Consider the following 18,631-nt stretch of genomic DNA (forward strand, 5'->3'; position numbering starts at 1 on the left):
CTAACACTAAACCTGAAAATTACGCGAAGAAACTTACCGTGTCACTGTGAGTAACAGTGAAAAGGTAGGACAATAAAAGTAACGTGAAGAAAGTACAATTCATTGAATACCAAGTCGAAAATGCGAGACTCCCTTGAATGCCTTTCACTATCGACTTCTTTGTATTTACACCATAGACGTACCGCCCATGCCAGTAAAACAATTTGTAATTCACAAAATCAAATTATTTAAAAACGCCACAAAATAAATTACAATTATTTATTTGACCACACTGGTTGTCGCTTAGCTACGAAAGCTTCAATGCCTTCTTGTCCATCAACAAATCCAAGATTGTGAACCATAGTTCCTTCAGCCAGTTGGTAGGCTTGATTCCTATTCATGTTGATCTGCTGATAAAAGCATGCCTTTCCCAGACCAATAATTGCACTACTTGAATTGCATATCTTTGTCGCAATTTCCATCGTCTCTTCTTCAAGCTTGTCCTCTGGAACTACATGACTCACAAGTCCGTGGAGAAGTGCATCTTGGGCTGATATTGGGTCTCCAGTGAACAGCATTTGTAGGGCCTTCTTTCTGGGTACAGCTCTGGATAGTGCCACGCCGGGTGTTGAACAAAATAGACCAATTTTTACACCAGGGGTTGCAAATTGAGCTTTATCTGAAGCTACTGCTATGTCACAACTGGCTACAAGCTGGCAACCAGCAGCTGTAGCCAGTCCTCTGACTTGAGCAATAACTGGTATGGGTATGTCTTGAATTAGTTGCATTACCTCTGAGCACTTGTGAAATATCTGCTGGTGAAATTCTTTGCCATTTTCACTAAGTAGTTCCTTGAGATTGTGGCCAGAAGAAAACACCGGTCCTTCAGAATTAACAATAATTACTCTGGTGCCTTTCTTATTTGCAAGATCCGCGAATTCTTCTTTTAGCTGGGAAAGCATGTTGAACGACAAGGCATTCCTTTTCTTTGGATCATTCAATGTCAGATATGCTATTCCATCTTTAGGGAAGCTTCTTTTAACCAGCTCAGTAGCTTCAGAGCTTGAAATTGAGGCTGAAAATCTGTGTCGTAGCAATACAGTACTCCTGACTTTTCTGATAAAGACGGCCATTTCACCTTAACTTAAGTCCTACGATATTTTACGGAATTTTGTTGATACTTACTGGTGCGCTATATTAAGAAACAGTGGTGTGGTGGACTCGTTGTGGAGGGCACTGCAGAAGATTAAGTATACTGTCTCTTATCTGAAAATGTATCACGTATAACTTCCCGAGTGAGTCGCATTATACGTTAGTTCAGCTGGGGTGATGGGAGTTCCCGCCTTTTTTCGTTGGCTATCCAAGAAGTACCCTTCAATTATAGTCCATTGCGTGGAGCAGAAGGTGATGGGTGTACTGCCATGATGTAAATATGAGTATGTGCTGTGTTTGTAGCGCAAACTAGTCGGTGGTGTAAAGATTCCAGTTGATGCCTCTCAGCCAAATCCCAATGATGTAGAATTTGACAATTTGTATTTGGACATGAATGGAATTATCCACCCATGTAGTCATCCGGAAGACAAGGCAGCTCCAGAGAATGAGGAAGAAATGTTTATTGCCATTTTTGAATACATTGACAGGTATGCACTCACATACAACACAAATATACACTGCTGCACTTGTGCATCTGTGCTATGCCATAACACTATCGTCAAAGTGTTGGATAAGGTAAATTTTAGGGATGTGTCCGTAGTTGAGCCTTTTCCAGTTTAACTGTGTAAGTAATCTGTTCATGTATCAAATTGGCCAATAGTCACCATTTAATCAGTCAGTGATAGCATTCATACTGAGGAGGTTAGACATGTTTTAAGTGCCACTAAAACAAATTACACATAATTTGATCTATTGAGGAGGGTAGCATGTCAATCTCAGTATAATGCAGTGAAGCATCACTGTTTTGTTTATAAAATACGGACATGACAAGTCTGGTGAAGCTATGTGCACCAAACTGTAATTTCATCCAGAACTCAAGCGATTTTTAGAAAACAAAATACATTGCCTTGAAGCTTGCGTGAAGTCAGATCTAAATATCTAACAAATCCCAGTGAACCCCATCATTGTATTGCGACTATTGAGGGTCACGGGAAATACCTAATACAACATCCAGTGGTTGTTGGTGTTCTTTGGAATACAATCATTGTGCTGTTTTGTTGTAGGATTTTTAACATAGTACGACCAAGGAAGCTTCTTTACATGGCCATTGATGGAGTAGCTCCAAGGGCCAAAATGAACCAGCAAAGGTCAAGACGTTTCCGTGCTGCAAAGGAAAGCCGAGACAAAAGAGAGGACATCAAAAAGATACGAACTGAATTGATAGAAAGAGGTAAATACACACTGTTCTTAAAAATCAAATGTTTCTCTTGCATCAATAGGTTGTCAGCTGCCACCTGAAAAATCTTCAAGTTCCCACTTTGATAGCAATTGCATTACACCAGTGAGTTAACCGTCATGTAATGTCATGTGATATGTAAATTCAAATACGTATTTGAAGTTTGATGCAAATTTTTTGTCATTTTTGACAAATGATATCTCAATAGCTGTGATATTCAACAAACAATATTATGAAGTTACTAAATGATGCAAAAAATATGTTAAATGGTAATCTAGTTCTGCTTACCTGCAGAAAAAGATAAAAGCCAGCTTTGGTGCTTGCATATACAAATACAAAAAGAAATGATATCTAATCCAAAACAGCCTAGCAATGAAAAAGGTTGCCACCTTTAATATCACATCTTTACCAATTTTTGAAAGGCTGCACCCCTTTTTTCACAGCTTGGCTGAATCATTTCAGCCATTTCTTGGCTGTCACCTTTGATATCATCCCTTTTCACAGCTGGGCTGTTTGGATTAGATTTTCTTATTGCCACAAACCAGGAAAATAGACCATCAAAACATTCATCAGTCATATACCGTATAGTCTAAATATTTTGAGGGGGGGGGGGAATTTTCAGTGATTTCGCAGTTTTGGGTGTTATCAGCGAAATTTTACCCTTGAAATGTTTTGACCTCCATATAGCCTAATACATTTTGGGAGTGTTTGCTAATCCGCAGAAATTTTATTTTCAGCAACATTGCTTAACCTTGAAATATTTAGGCTATACGGTAATATGTGACCGAATTTTGGAAAACCGTCAATATACGCACATCAGTACTTTTGTAATAAAACGCACTTAAAAACTATGGGTAAAAAACGCAAGCTCCAGAAAAAAATTATGCAAGTTTTTATTGCCTCGCTGGTGGGCGAATTAAGCCACCAATGAATAAATCCTGGGTATCATTGTGTTCGCCTGTCCATGGGGAGTACAAAAATCTTTGTTTCATCTCCATACACGAAAAGATTCCAAAGTTACAGATGCTTGTTTACGTTGCGGTGACGAAAGAATTTACCTAGGATTGTTTTTCAGTGAATTTGCCTTCCTTCTCGAACAAAGAAGCATGCCCGGGGAAACAACTATACCTTGGTGGATGCACAAATTCATGGCGAACACAATGAGCCAAGATTCAATTCCGTATGTCGTTGTATCAGTAAGTTATGATGGTTTATGTAAGCGCCTGTAGATTCTTTTCTCGATAGCTTCTGTACATATCAAATTATTTGCTCGTCCGGATGTCTAGTGCTGTATTTCCAACGCTGCTTAACTTAGGAAGCTGAAACTTGGCTAGTCCATTCCTCTGTCACTGTAGAAAACAAAGAACAAATAAAATGCATTTTGAAAATTGTGCGGATATCGACGGTTTTCTAAAATTAGGTCACATATGTTGATGAAATTTAAAACAATGAATTCTTTTCTAATCAAAAGATGCCATCCAGAAGAGAGTTTGGTTGACACTACTGGGCTATAGCTAGTTCCATCGCAATTTAGTAGGGAACATATCCTTTTTTGTAGAGGCTTTTTTGTTTACACAAGCAAATTACTTCACAGTTTTTCGTATTTAATTTTCTTGCTGAAACATCTTGCTTTATAAATATTTTTTTTTTTAAATCCAATCCACAAAGATGATGACTGTCTTTTTTTTTTACTACTGAATCCGGCGCATACTCAATTATTATTTAGTATATAGCTCCTTGAATTTCATTCCATAAAAAAAATCAATTTGTCACTATACTATATTTCAGGGAATGATATTATTTTTATTTTACATATATCTAGGGCACAGACTTTATGGCAAACTTGGCTGCTGCATTACGATATTATGTGTATGATAAGATGAATACTGATCTTGCCTGGCAAGGGATTAAGGTGAGGTTACATCCTGTAACTTTTGTGACAATCTGTACATTCTGTAACTTCTGCGTAACAAAGAACACATGAATACAGTTAACTTTTGTGACAATGTATAAACAAGGCTCTGGTATTACTGAGGCACAAATGAGCATAATTGGAGACAATTTTAGAGCATTGCTCAAAAGCTTAATAGGCAATTTCAAAAGCACAGCTTGTGTAGATGCTGAAATCAGGGCACTTTGTATTACGGACAATTTTAACATGGTTTCACAGTGTATGGAGGGGTTCCTATGAAGTCTATGATTGTCACTACACTGTAGGTAATCTTGTCAGATGCTAATGTACCTGGAGAAGGAGAACACAAGATCATGGATTATATCAGACATCAACGAGCCAGTGAGGGACATGACCCAAATACTCATCACTGCCTGTATGGAGCTGATGGTATGCCAATATTGTATGGGAGCACACACACAAAATTTGGAATTTTCAACTAGAGTAGGGACTATAGAGTCCCTACTCTAGTTGAAAATTCCAAATTTTGTGTACTTGTTTGTTAACTTTTTTTTATAAATATTATGACTGGTGAACCCACGTATACCGCATCAAAAGAAAAAAATGGCACTGTGTGCCCCCAGCTATCAATTATCATCTGAAAAGTGAAGTATCGTTTACGCTTCATTGTCAGCTATGTTCAACCCGTTACACAATATTACAAATTAAGAACTGTTCGAAAAGCACTTCTACAATCAAAATAGCCACTATGAATAATACAGACGATTTCCGTTACAGAGGGAAGCGATCACGTGCTACCACCAAATTGACACTTTTCGCTGTCAACAAAGATGAATGGGACAAGAAGGAGGACAGTGGTAAATCCATGAAGAATGTATTGTATGTACTGCGGTATGCCAAAAGGCACCTCTCGGGCCGAAGCAACGTTGAACAGTGAAAAAATCAAGGGATGATGGAAATTATGTTGATAGGTCTTCAGCTGGATTTGAACCTTATACTTTTTGGATAGGCTGCCAGCTCTGCCAATGAGCTGTCCTGACTTGCCCATGAAACAGTAACATACTTAAACTGTATAACAATTGTTTGTTGGCCATGTTGTGTGTTTCTCACCATAGCTGATTTGATAATGTTGGGTCTGGCGACACATGAGCCTAACTTCACTATCATTCGTGAGGAATTCAAGCAGTCTAAACCCAGGCCATGTGAGATATGTAACCAAGAGGGCCACTCCATGGAAGACTGCACTGGAGCAGCTAGGGAGAAAAGTGGAGAGGTAAACCTTTATAGATCTACTTTTATCGTGTGTGTTTTCTGTTTTCTTATTTAAAAATTTTTTTTACAAACGCACAACTTTAAACGACTCTGTATTGTCTAGTGGCAATGTAGCTTGTGCTGTTAACATACAGTTTGCTCACCTTGAGTCATTCTATCTGGAGGATCAGTAGACACAGCATTCAACCTGTATACTGGGAACTCCTCATAATTGGACTGCTAAGCTTTACTTGTAACGTCAAACTCAACTTTAAGTACTCTTTGACGTGACTGAGGCTGGGCCATACCATATAAGGTCATATTAACTCCCCATCGCTACCTTAAGTTCACTCTGATTAACTGGTTAATCTACATTGAAAGCTCAGGAGGACTTAGTGACTGTTCTATTAGAGTAATGGATCATTTGTGTTCTATTTAAAACCAGGGGTGTGTAAGAAATGAACACAGCATTATTTTTCTTTTGAAATTGCATCTGGCTCAACAGTGTTTTATCTAATCTCTGTGAATAAAGTATGTATAAGTACACTTCAATATGTGATTATATTTTCAAGAAGGAGAAGAGAAGACTGGACTGATATTGCTCAAATTTGGTGTGGTAGTTGCTGGGGGAACTTCCACTCTAAAAAGTGGCCCATTTTTGTTTAGTCATAGACATGTGTGAAAATTGCATATTTTGTTTGTTGTATAATTCTGCTATGCGCTATTGTGTGTCTTGATGTGAGCCAAAGTTTCTGATCTTATTAAGAAAGCAAGTGGTTATAACAAGTTGCTCCAACACATTTGGGGTTTTCAAGTTGTCCAGTGTATTATATTGATAGATACCTTATTGCATGGAGAGTACACAGCTCTCATCCCTTACTGTATGAATCTTTGTTTTTGTAGTTTGATGAATTTGCTGTGCCATTGTCTGCTGAAGAGAAGGAATTCATATTTGTGAGGCTCAATGTGTTAAGGGAGTACCTGGAGAGAGAGCTGAGGATTGATGGCTTGCCATTTCCATTTGATTTTGAGCGTGCAGTAGATGACTGGGTGTTTATGTGTTTCTTTGTGGGCAATGATTTTCTGCCCCATTTGCCATCACTACAAATCAGGTAAGAGAAATCTCTTGTTTCACTGTATTCCATAGGGAGACCTGTTAAAAATTTACTTCTATTACACAGGGAAGGAGCCATTGATCGACTAATCCGCTTATACAAGGAGGTTGTTCCTGAGACACATGGCTACCTGACACACAGTGGACAGGTTGATCTTCCTCGTGTGCAACTGATGTTGAACAGACTTGGTGAAGTGGAGGATGGCATTTTCAAAAAGAGGCGGGAAGATGACCTGGACTTCCGTCAGCGTCAGAAAAATAAACGTGCAAGACAAAACAGTTACTCAGCACCAAGATGGGTACCACAAGGACAGTTTGCACCACGGGCCATTTCAGCAACACCATCTCCAGTTCATAACCCAAGACAAGAAGCATATGAAATGAGGAGACAACGTTCGATGAATGAACCAGACGCTGCTGTGGATGCATCCAACAAAAATGCTGCCCAAGACTTACGGCATTTCTTGAAGAAAGATAAACAGTTGAACACTTCTACAAGCTCTATTCCAACTCCAGAGAAAAGTGACAATTCTCGAAAAAGAAGACGCAGTGAAATGGAAGAGGATGAAGATGCCAACGATGACGTTAGGTAAAGTGACTGATTTCATATTTATAAATATAGTGGTCATATTTATAAATGCAACTCAGGTTGTGGGAGGATGGATTTAAGGAGAGATACTATTCAAACAAGTTTGGCATATCGGGTATTGACAAAGACCTTGTCAAAAGAGTGGTATGTGTTATCTACGCCTGTATAGTAGAGATATACTGATACATTGTTTTCAGACCACTGCATATGCTCGTGGGCTCTGCTGGGTTCTGCGTTACTACTACCAGGTATGTACTTCAGTGATAGTTTAGTGTCATTTTGCGATGACCTGCATTTATTATAAACCCTAGTGCTTATTAGTGTTATGTAAATGTAAAATAATTTAATTTCAGTGAATATTAACTTCGGGTGGCTGGTTGGTGGCACTTGATGACAAGCCATATAGGCCTCTGTTCAAATGAGGCTGAATATATATCAAAATTACTGTCTGTGCATGGAATCCGAACAATATTCATGCAGCATTTATTTTTATAGCTCTGTTGTGAATGAGACATTTTGTATGATTCTGTGTGACTGCATCTGTACACACAGCTAGAGTAGTCAGTGAAATCAGAAACTCATGAGCACTGCAACACTGACAGGTGGAACTAAGCTTTACTGTTCCCCTGGTACTAGGAATTATTTGTTGATAAGATTGTAAAGTTGCAATTAAATTGACCAACACTTACTAGCATCGTAGCTATCTGGGTAATGGTATTATAGTAAGCCCCACTGACTACACTGTATGCACAATCCCTTTCTGACTAGGCCATGTGTATATAGTCAGTCTTCCAGATAGCCAGTAATCAGCTTATTACATTTTTCATACTTCTGCTAGGGTTGCCCTTCATGGAATTGGTATTACCCTTTCCACTATGCTCCTTTTGCATCGGATTTTTCTGGCATTGGGAAGCTTCGAAATGACTTCAGAGAGAAAACTGTACCGGTAAGTAGACACCACATATATTATTATTATAACCATAAAATGACTGGACTATAAACTACAAATGCACAACACTTACATGTGCACGTTCACACACTATAAATGTTCAACAAGTAGACGACACCACATATATTATTATTATTATTATTATTATTCTTATTGTAAATAAAGTACAAATGCTCACCTGTGTGCATGCACACACTATACATGTTTCTTGTGTCCAGTTCAACCCATTGGAGCAACTGATGGCAGTGTTTCCAGCTGCTAGTGGCAATTTTCTTCCACCTAGTTGGAGAAATTTGATGGTTGACCCGGTAAGTGTCTTCTTGTCCATGACATATCACCTACACACATTGTACTCTGATAGGATTCTCCTATTATCGACTTTTACCCTGAAAATTTTCGGATTGATCTCAATGGAAAGAAATATGCTTGGCAAGGTAAAAGTATTATGTATGTATGTGTGTGTGTGTGTGTGTGTGGGTGGGTGTGTGTACCAGTTGTGTTGGAGTGTTGTTTCTAAGGTTGGGAGGTATTTAGGTATAAGTATAATAAAGGTATTTTTTAGATAACAATGTTGTTTTCAAATACCGAATTTAATGTAGTAATTAAATTTTTGGTGATTTAGTGGTGGCCATACATGAAGTCAAGCTCCACACAAATATGTTTATGCTGCAGACCAGCACAGACCTATGTGTGTTGAAGTATTCATCAGTGTTTTTTACTTTTAAAGTAGTGTTCCACCGATAGTCAGATCGGTATCGAATTGGAGCTGATTTTGGCATTGATCGGTATCGGTTATTTAGGTATTCCGATACCGAATAAGGCCAGGCAAAGTTGATAGCTCATTTCCTGTTTCAAGATTTTCGAAATATGATGTAGGCGGGAGGTCATTGTTCATTATTCATTATAAAACTTTAAGTAAAAATGGTAGTTATAATATAAAGAAACTAATGAAAGCTCAGTACGCACAACTATATTAACAGATAATAGTTTAGCTATTGTATTTTATTTACTTCTCTTCTTAACATGTTCTTTACTAATGCAATGTCCACACAATGGGTACACGTCTGGTGGTACTTCACTGGTAACATTGTCAGATGCACAGTAATAACATAATGGGGTCATATTCAGCAAAATAATACAACCTTTCCACTGGGTCACATGATCTCGGATGCACACAGACTCTAAACCATCAGGAAATTCTATTAGTCTTTTTCTTCTGCCTTTGCAAAGATGGGCAATCTTTTTCAGATGTTTTCTTTTGCATCACTACATCAAACGAAATATAATGGTCAGGGTTTGATAGGTCGATCATCAGATCAGGTAAAAAACGTAGTTGACTAACTTCATCCATTTTCATGGACACTGGCTTGCATATCTTGCAACCATCAACACTACACTTCTTTATGCAGAAGCTATAGTTCCTCACTTGGCAACAGTGAGTTAAAAATTCTTGTTGATCTTTCTTGTCTTTGATTGCTTTTTTTGTGGTGTCTTCATTGGTCAGAGTTTCATCTACCTGTTGCAAGATTTCCCACAATAAAATAATATCATGGGGTCATCACAACTTTCAAAGAATTGAAATTTCTTACAGTATCTTTAAGCGTTAAATGCTGCAAAATATCTGATAAAAGCTCAATTGGTTGTTTTACAGTTTTTCGCAGCTGGCCAATGTTATTTGTATTCTTTATGGCAGCCTCAAACTCTGCTGGACCCTCTTCTCTCTTTAGCCCCACCCACTGACATCCAAGGTTAATAATAGATATAATGCACTCAACCGGGTTCCTCCAACTGTGGTGAGGGCAGGTTCTGCCAGCACAAATGAAGTTTAAATTTAAATTTAGAAACAATGCAATGAGAGCAAGCTGGACAGATACAAATGTTAAACGATGATCAGCACCTCCATCTGTATAAATAAATAAAGCTTTTTTGTTGCCTATATTTGTGATAAGAATGGAGTACAATTCAGCGAGGTGCTGTAAAGGTGAAGATGGTTCATATACAGCATCCTGCAGACCAATGTGTATTTCACCATCATACCAGGATCCATCAATAGTAGCAGGAACATCAATTATTAATGCAACACTGGGAAGAATCAAGCTGAACTGTGATCTCCTACACAGAATTCTTTTTTGAAGAGACAATCACTTTTTTACCACTCTCTGCTGCTGCAGGGAACCCAGGCTCTCTGACCTTTATGCAATGTTTATCATCCAGACTTATGATCAAGCAACAATCACGCAAGCATACAGCATATTCACGCATATAGCGAAAAACAGCTGCAGCATAATGGGTATCGGGATGTGTTTTTTTGAAATGCCTTTTCTGAACCATCATTTTAATTTCAATGGCCTTTTGGTAGTAGCTAGCTACTTTAGTACGGGGATTTTGGGCCAGAATTGTAGTATAGTCCATTGTTCAGTTATGTTCTTCACTAGGCTTAGGTGTACCTTCAAGACATCTCTTCTTGACTTGTTCAATGAGATCACAAACAGAAATAGCTGCAGCTAAATATGTGACTTGATCGTGCCGGCGTTTGTGTACTGCAGTGACTTCCTGAAGGTAAGCTTTACACTGTTCCCAAATTTATCACTTAAGGAGTGGTTATGTTCCCTCAATGCTTGATTCCTCCATCTCTAAGTATTCAACTACTCTCTTGCTTCATGAGTAGTAGATGGTACACTAGCATCACCTATAACAGTAACAAAATGTGTATACACTACTAAATTACAGGGCATATAAAAAACTTCTTACCTGTTATCCATTTAAAAATTTCCCTGAGAGCATAACTTTTTTGCATCTGGTATTAAAGTGCCACATGGTTAATAAATTCTTGACAAAAGGATTTCTTGTAGAACAAGAATTTTTTTTTTAACCTGCTCAATAACTTTCTGGTTTTCACCAAGCAGTGCATCAGCATCAATGTGGGTGGGTATTTTCCATACAAAATGGTAATTGCCGAGGCTTCTCCCAAAAGAGTAAGTGCAGAGGACAGCTAGAAAGGGAAGGCCATTTTCTAGTTGGCGGATGTAATGGAATCTATCAATACGTTTTGGTGGTGTGAAATCTTGCACAAAAAGATATTCGTAATTACCCTTAGCACTGAGTTCATCAATAAGGAAGCTAAGTGAGATGATGAAGAGTGAGAAACCTTTAACACTTTAATATAAAGTGAATCAGCAATAGCAATACCACTGTTCTTTGGCTCCAAATATTTTTGCTTTTTTACTAACAATTGGGACACTTACTCTTCAAAGGATGAAATAAGTAGGTCTAAGCCCTGATATGTTTGTTCCACTGCTCATGTTTTATCCAGCTAGTCAAAAGAAACTCCTTCAAAGCGGTGGCATGCTGTTTTAGAATCTTTGCATCCATGTTCGTTACAGACCTTTCTCTGTGCTTTGAAATTTCTGGTTTATTGAAGCCTGAAAATCTAGTGAACATTTCAGGCACAGGACACCCTGCCTCTTTTAGAGTATGGTGATGCCCATCAATATACCAAAGGGCACTGCTGAGAGCACGAACAAATGGTGAACCATGTAAATTTCCCTTGCTTATCCAGGTGAAATCTTTCCAGAAAATCTACTATAGCATAATACAATTTGTCTTTGTTGTTCCTTTCAGGTAACAAATCAGGCAAGGGCTTACATTCTGCTGCTGACAGCCTGGCACTGTTCTGCATCATAACGGCAAAAATATTTGGCTGTACCAATGTAGTAACACCAACAGATACGGGAGTAGTGACACGGTTAACAACATTGTACTAAATGAACTGTCCAAAACTGATAAGTACATCGCAAAGTTGAATATTTGGATTGATATTAGTAAGGTTCTCTTTGGACTTTCAATGAAAACTTTGTCTAACTGTGCCATGCTTAGCTCAGACGATGGTACGATTAAAGAAACTCTACCACTTTTTATCTTCTGAGTCTTCTCGAATAGTTCTGACAAAGAAAGAGAATTATCTTCCATCTGGAAAATTGTCCAGGATACCAAACACTTTTGAGTGCTTTGAACACGCACACATACAGTCGCCTTATTGAATTTATTAACAAGTCACGTGATAGATAATGAAATATTCGAAGCAGGTGCATAAAAGCATGCGGGCGGACACAGGAAACTAGCAATCAACTTTGCCTGGCATAATAGCCAATCATCATCATCATAACTATCATCATAAATACTATACTAGCAAAACTTGGGGTATAACAGGCTGGAAATAGTGGTGAGCATTATTCTAGCATAATAGGTGCAGGATTTGCTGTTAAATATTGATCAGCCTCTACTTACTATGTTGGCAAAGAAATTGGAATACTCTAATAGAACAGTCACTGCACAATAAACATCCTAATAGAGCAGTCACACATAGCTGACTTGAGAGGTGTGTAAATTGTATGGCAATTTTTAGTATCAGTATCTCTATTGTGAAATCTACTGCTCAGATAGGTATTTTTCTATATTGGTGGAAAAGCTTGCTTAGTGGTATACATAATTGTCATTTCGTTTGTTCCTTTAAAAGATGACTTTACTACTACATGTGTATAAGTGTAGTTCACAGTTTACCCATGTTTTTAAGTATAAAAAGGTATCTATTGATAGTATAAAAATGCATCCCTAGTTGTTTCAATTACTTGTTCTACTCTGTATGTTTATAATGGATACTGCAAACTTAGTTGTTGTGCATGTGGTCTTGCTAGGAGTTGCATTACTGCCATTTGTTGACGAGAAGCGGTTGCTGAAAGCATTAGAAATAGTCTATCCAGATTTGGACGATGATGAAAGTAAGCTTCTATAGTTTATTATTAGATCAGTCTTAATGTAACATCTGCAGTGAGTCGGAATAGTCGAGGGTGTGGTGAGTTATTTGTCCATCAGTCACATCGAGTTGCGTCCATGCTAGATGGCTTGTATGAAGATCACCCTGATGGCCCCAGTGACCAAGTGAGCTGTGTGTCCGTGTATGTGTGTGTAGTTGATATTGTTGTTATAGTTAGTTCCCCTCAATCCTTCCCTGACTGACGGCATGTCTGGGGTTGTTGAATGTGATGATAAAATGCAGCAACATATGAAGTCTGGGTATGTGTGTGTTCTCATACTCCCGTATTATGTATATTTCCTCTCCCATAACATCTACTGGTTGTATACATGTACAATGAATGGGTACACAATTTCTCATTCAATATCTTCTCACAGGTATATATCCCCACCAATACAATCACTACGGCCTATTAAGGACAATCGTACAATCAGCTGTCTATATCAAGACCCATCCTTCCCTCCAGAATTTGTATTTGAAGCCAAGCTTCTACCAGGAGCAGAGTAAGCAGACATCAACTTTATAATACTTGACATTTTTTTTACTCTAGAATTCCCTCACGTACTCTAAAGCCTGGGAACTTTGGTAATGGCCCTTACTTCCCAGTACTGGGATTCAAGGCAAGGGAGCGTCAACACCCCTTTGCCACTCCTCCACAGGCCAAGAGAATCATCCAGTAAGTTTGTAATCGTGACCCGATTTCAGAACATCAGTCTTAATGTCATGCGCGAAATAATTAGAAATTCACAATTCACTGTGTTACTGTTGAGACAGTTTGGTACCTGTTAGGTTATTTCTCAGAATTTGTAGTACTATAAAGTACTGATTAACAATTGTAACTGTTGTAAGGCTGATTAATTGCTTGGAATACTTGTTGTAAATATTGGAGTTGTCAAATGTGACATTAAGACTGATTTTCCAAAATCAGGTCACAATTATAATTCATAAAGCCATTTTGTTGCCCCCAGGCATAGTCTGTCTGATCCAGGCCAGCCTCGGTCGGGCCGTCCTCCTATGATGGGCAGCTATGGGGAATCCCCATATCAATACCAGCAAATGCACAACAGCAGCTTCGGTGGTTCTTCCCAAAGACAAGGTAATCAATAACTACTTACCACCCTCAAAATTGTATCAAGAATACAAAGTCAAACCTGTATAATAGGTTCACCTGTCTAAACTGGCCATTGAATAATCCCCAAAGTGTATGTGTCATTAGTGTACAAGTGTCCTGGGTAATTACAACCACCTTCCCCTGCCCAAGAATTTTTGTATAGCAGGACCAATAATATGGCTGAACAAGTGGAGTAAAACGTAGGCTAATTCTCTGATATAATTATAATATAGGTGATTTTATTGCTTTGTCCTTTTAGCTTCATCACACATGAGATGGGAATCGATCCCTCAGCCAATGAGATTCTCTACTCCTCCTGCTTGGGGCGGTGGCGGTAGAGGCCGGGGACATTGGCAGCAACAGCAGCAAAATGATCGTTCCTATCGACCCTACCAGCAACAACAGCATCATCATCAACAAGGCAACTACTATTCACCTGGTGGTGCCAACAGAACTCCCAACTGGAAAAGATATCAATAATTAATATATTGTACATAGTTCTAACACGTGCACCAGCAATTATTTATGTACTATTTTTTATGCATTGAAAAAAAAATGTGAGTGTTCTATAAGGGAGAAGGTGATTTGATTGTGGTTTTGAGTTTAGTGATCATGGAACTCTCCCGTCATTTGTTGAGTGAAAACTGAGCGTTTGGAAGGGAGAATGGTAAGTGTCAATGTTTTAGTGTTACTTCTAAACGCCTTTGTTTTGTGCAGTCGGATCATTCGCTTCTTACGGAACTGGAAGCTCTGCTGACGGAATTTTACACTGGCTCCAGCAACAATGAAAGAAAACTTGAAATTGGTACGTACTGTACGTTGGTTGTGTCCCGCACACACCTGTTCGCTGTAGGTAAGATACTAGAGAACTTCGCCCAGCAGATGGGTGCGTGGAAATATTGTTTACAATTCATTGAGAAAACCAGCAACGAATATGTCATTATGTATTGCCTTAATGTATTAGAGGTGAGTGAAATTTCTAGTTGTATGATTAGTAACATGTTTGTGTTGATGCTGTAGCGTTTCATTAATCACGTGTGGCCATCCATGGACAACTCTGACAAGCTTGAAATTAGAGCCTTCTTGTTGAATCACTTGGTAAACAGATACAAGGTGCTACCAGCGTTTCTAAGGAACAAGATGGCTAAAGTGTTAGTTGATGTTGCACGTGTCGATTGGCCTCACTCCTATCCAGATTTTATAGATAACATATTACAGGTAATTTACAGCTATTCTTTTAATGTAATGTATTAATAAATATTAATGTCAAAAAATTCTGTTTGCAGTTGTTAAACAACAAGGATTCAATTGCACTTGGATTGATTGTGTTGCTGACTGCTTCAGAAGAATTGGCGACCCCTCGAGAAGATCTTGTGACAACCACAAGGCGGCAACAACTGCGTTCACTCATGTTGGAACATTCGTCTCACTTTTTGTCACTTCTTGTTTCTCTTTTAAGCAACACTGCTGAGAAGCAGCAAAGAACTGTGGCTGCTACTCCGCCACCTTCTCCAAATATTTCACCTTGTAGCTCTCTCACCGCTGGTGGAGTTTATTCCAGGTTGTTTCCTGCTGGTGCTAACCAACACACTAGAATGACAATAAAGTATTCAGCATTGGACATTGAAACTGAGGAAACTTGCTGTTTAGCTTTGAGAACTTTAGCCCATTTGTTTAGTTGGATACCACTGTCAAGTTCCATAACTCTGGCTACTCTTGATACAATATTTCATTTTGTTTCTTTGGGCCACATGAGTGTCCATGACAGCACTGATACAACAGGGGAGCTGGGTTCTCTTGCCATGAGCTGTGTAAACGAACTAGTTATGCAGAATTGTGTCCCTCAGGAGTTTGGGGATTTCCTTTTGAAATTATTTGAAAAATCATTGCTTTTGTTGCAACAACTCACCAACGCGAAATTACCGTTATTGGATGACAGGTTAGCTTTAAATACTTCTAAAACCACATAGCGTCTTTAAGTAGCAGAGTGGCGCAGTGGGAGCGTGCTGGGCCCATAACCCAGAGGTCGATGGATCGAAACCATCCTCTGCTAGCTTTTTTTTTTCGCTTTTACGTACCTTTTAGTGTGCACGTTTTTTTTTTTTTTTGAGTACACTTTTTCACTCAAACGCCACCTTTTACGCACACCTTTTTTCACCAACCACTGCACTTCCACTTTCTTTTTCAGATACTTGGAAAAGTGTACAGAGTTTTTTAGAGCGTTTGTTTCTTCTCACCTAAGAAGAATCGAATCTAACCCACACTTTTCTGTGGTAGAGTTTTTAACTCTATTTTTAAAGTATTCACTTAAACAGGTAATAACAATTCTATTGTGGACAAGTCACACATCATATTTTGAACAGCCCCATCTAGATGGTTACTACCTTTGCTTGGATATCTGGATTGTATTTTTAGACCATGTCATTTCCATGTCATCCAACTCAACTGTATCTGTTGAAAAGTAATATATTTCATTTCTTAATAATGTTTTTGTATTGTATTGTGCCTTATCTTAGGCATAAAAGTATCCTGGTTTCACTAATGGATGCTATTTTAAGAAAAGTTCAAATGCATCACAACTTAGAAGAACTGCAGGAGATTGACAATGAAGCAATAGATGATGATGTAAGTATTATATGGCTGAGTGGGAGTGTATATCTTTCTTGCTGTCTAGAATGAAACTGAATGGTCGTCATTTCTGAGACAGAGCTTGGAAGTGGTTGGCAAAGTGGCTGAGTTATATCCATCAGAGGCTTTTCAACTACTGGTCAGTGAGTAAAAGCAAATTGTCATATAATAAACATTAGGTTATAGTTGTAGTATCCATGCTTCAGTGTCATGGAGTTCTGTGCTGTTTTAACAAGAGAATTTATTTTCTTTAGTTACCTCAGTTGGACCATTATTCGTCAGTATACACGAACTTGGCCCAACTTGTGGAAGAGACCAGGGAAGGTACAGTTGTATTAAATGCTGTTTGTAGTCAAGGCCATACCTTATAATGTATTGTGCTATATTCCACTGGGATTAACTGATTGGGTCATTAGGATAAGTATAGCAAAGGGATGCCAGTTTGGCTAGTTGTGTAGATATTACGTTTTAAGAACTATGAGAAAATCAGTTTAGAATAGTAAAGGGGTTACAAATCCAAATCTCATGCCAATAATTTTCATGACTAGTGTTACATTGTAGTACTATTTGAAAGTATGGTGACAATATTGTTGTTTTGCTGTATATGTAGGGAGTAGAGTATTAAAGGTACCTGGGTCAGACAATTGCAAGCAGCTTTACATGGTCCTGTGTGATTTGTCAACTACGGTACAAGCCATGGGCAGGTTGAGTGATCATTTTACTGGTGATGTATTCTCCTCGCGGCTCAATGATGCACAAACATTAGTCACAAAGTAAACACAAGATTATTTCATGTCCTGTCTTTTGTGATATGATTGTTTGTTTTAGGTTGTGTGTTATAGCAAGATACAGCAGTGATCACCAGCTGTTTAATTTGAATGAGGGTCCAGATGTCTTGCTAAAGTGTTGTACTGATGTGTAAGTATACTATGAAGCTTGTGTTTTTAGTGATGGTGGAGTACAGTTTATAGCAGCTATATATATATATATATATATGAGTCTGCTTGCCGCCACTGTAAAAAACAAGGTGCTAAGTTATGTATAAGCAGCCTTACAAACTTAACTACTGTATGAAATTCTGTTCTACTGTGCTCGTCCTATTGCTTAAGGTTAATGTCAGTTGTTTACATGTGTGGGGTATTTGACTAGTGAATGGGGCAGGAATGAGGAGTTTGGCAAGGAGGTCCCAGAACAGCTGGTGAAACTTACATACTACAACTAGCATAAGGTACTCACTCAAATTACCCGCCAAAAATCTCGGATTTGATTATTACTCCTGTGCATGTACTGCAGGGCTTAGAGTACCCGTAAATGCTGCTCCGTGACCTCCCTCCCAGTTAGCCTCCATTTAAATTAGGTGTACTGTTTCATTTTCAATTCAATGACCTATGCCAGTCTTTGGTTATGGAGTATGGTGTTAAATGTTTGAGAAGAAAAACTTGTATGTTTTTCACACTTCAGTCCCTTGTTGAATACAGAAGCTTATGGTGCACTATTGTAAACAAGACATTATTGCCACCTTACAGATTCTCTACGTGTGAATTGTTTCTGTGAATTTACACTTGTTTTCCTTCACAGACACATGTATGTACTGGGGACCCTTAGAGCTTACACTCACTGGTTGTCAGAATACTATTCAGCTATGATGCTGGAACCAGACTATTCTCAGTCACAACTACTGCAATTCATTGTGGCAATTGCCGAGGCCTGTGAACCTGTGTTATCCCCAGGGGTATGTAGTGTGTATGTGTCTGTGTGTGTCAGTGTGGTGGCCGGGGAAGCAGCCCACCCAGTTGTAACATCAATGGGTACCTGGGGAAACAAATTCCCAACTGTCCTTGTCTCGCTTAGTAGTGTTGGGGTTGTTGTGGAACTTTGGGTTCCGTGACCTCTCTC

The 18,631-nt window shown here is 38.6% G+C and overlaps 4 protein-coding genes and 1 non-coding gene across 5 annotated transcripts in view; 3 read left to right on the top strand and 2 right to left on the bottom strand.

Moving 5' to 3' along the window:
• Window positions 1-208, bottom strand: part of LOC136251291 (putative ferric-chelate reductase 1 homolog) — an 11,978-nt gene extending 11,770 nt beyond the window's left edge. Inside the window, exon 1 of the mRNA XM_066043734.1 lies at window positions 38-208. Within this exon, the coding sequence (XP_065899806.1) occupies window positions 38-103 (66 nt within the window). The 5' untranslated portion in view covers window positions 104-208. The remainder of the gene's footprint in view (window positions 1-37) is intronic.
• LOC136251299 (enoyl-CoA hydratase domain-containing protein 3, mitochondrial-like) lies at window positions 203-1,169 on the bottom strand. Its single transcript, XM_066043743.1, has one exon. It carries the CDS (start codon window positions 1,110-1,112, stop codon window positions 255-257), a length of 858 nt encoding a protein of 285 aa, XP_065899815.1. The 5' UTR covers window positions 1,113-1,169; the 3' UTR covers window positions 203-254.
• On the top strand, window positions 1,138-14,679 carry LOC136251270 (5'-3' exoribonuclease 2-like). The gene is made up of 21 exons (XM_066043698.1): window positions 1,138-1,383; window positions 1,435-1,619; window positions 2,196-2,362; window positions 2,412-2,473; window positions 4,191-4,280; window positions 4,586-4,709; window positions 5,396-5,553; window positions 6,435-6,643; window positions 6,713-7,234; window positions 7,294-7,378; window positions 7,432-7,482; window positions 8,073-8,180; window positions 8,402-8,491; window positions 8,545-8,617; window positions 12,878-12,961; window positions 13,012-13,121; window positions 13,171-13,256; window positions 13,374-13,499; window positions 13,547-13,672; window positions 13,965-14,092; window positions 14,367-14,679. Exons 1-21 carry the CDS (start codon window positions 1,309-1,311, stop codon window positions 14,585-14,587), a joined length of 2,880 nt encoding a protein of 959 aa, XP_065899770.1. The 5' UTR covers window positions 1,138-1,308; the 3' UTR covers window positions 14,588-14,679.
• LOC136251268 (exportin-6-like) overlaps window positions 14,671-18,631 on the top strand; it is a 9,245-nt gene continuing 5,284 nt past the window's right edge. The window contains exons 1-13 of the mRNA XM_066043696.1: window positions 14,671-14,774; window positions 14,825-14,912; window positions 14,961-15,073; window positions 15,128-15,325; window positions 15,394-16,046; window positions 16,296-16,422; window positions 16,471-16,568; window positions 16,624-16,732; window positions 16,782-16,874; window positions 16,990-17,059; window positions 17,346-17,508; window positions 17,564-17,653; window positions 18,314-18,467. Of these exons, the coding sequence (XP_065899768.1) occupies window positions 14,772-14,774; window positions 14,825-14,912; window positions 14,961-15,073; window positions 15,128-15,325; window positions 15,394-16,046; window positions 16,296-16,422; window positions 16,471-16,568; window positions 16,624-16,732; window positions 16,782-16,874; window positions 16,990-17,059; window positions 17,346-17,508; window positions 17,564-17,653; window positions 18,314-18,467 (1,959 nt within the window). The 5' untranslated portion in view covers window positions 14,671-14,771. The remainder of the gene's footprint in view (window positions 14,775-14,824; window positions 14,913-14,960; window positions 15,074-15,127; window positions 15,326-15,393; window positions 16,047-16,295; window positions 16,423-16,470; window positions 16,569-16,623; window positions 16,733-16,781; window positions 16,875-16,989; window positions 17,060-17,345; window positions 17,509-17,563; window positions 17,654-18,313; window positions 18,468-18,631) is intronic.
• Trnam-cau (transfer RNA methionine (anticodon CAU)) lies at window positions 16,089-16,160 on the top strand. The gene has a single exon. It is a non-coding gene; the product is annotated as a tRNA-Met (tRNA).

Source organism: Dysidea avara, chromosome 3 (assembly GCF_963678975.1).
Source record: "Dysidea avara chromosome 3, odDysAvar1.4, whole genome shotgun sequence".
Taxonomy (NCBI): domain Eukaryota; kingdom Metazoa; phylum Porifera; class Demospongiae; order Dictyoceratida; family Dysideidae; genus Dysidea; species Dysidea avara.

Bases quoted from the DNA above. Each gene is read 5' to 3' on its own strand.
- LOC136251299 (XM_066043743.1), bottom strand. From the start codon at position 1,112: ATGGCCGTCTTTATCAGAAAAGTCAGGAGTACTGTATTGCTACGACAC.
- LOC136251270 (XM_066043698.1), top strand. From the start codon at position 1,309: ATGGGAGTTCCCGCCTTTTTTCGTTGGCTATCCAAGAAGTACCCTTCA. The intron at 4,710-5,395 runs GTATGCCAATAT...TTCTCACCATAG, and splicing joins CTGCCTGTATGGAGCTGATG to CTGATTTGATAATGTTGGGT. The intron at 6,644-6,712 runs GTAAGAGAAATC...TCTATTACACAG, and splicing joins TTGCCATCACTACAAATCAG to GGAAGGAGCCATTGATCGAC.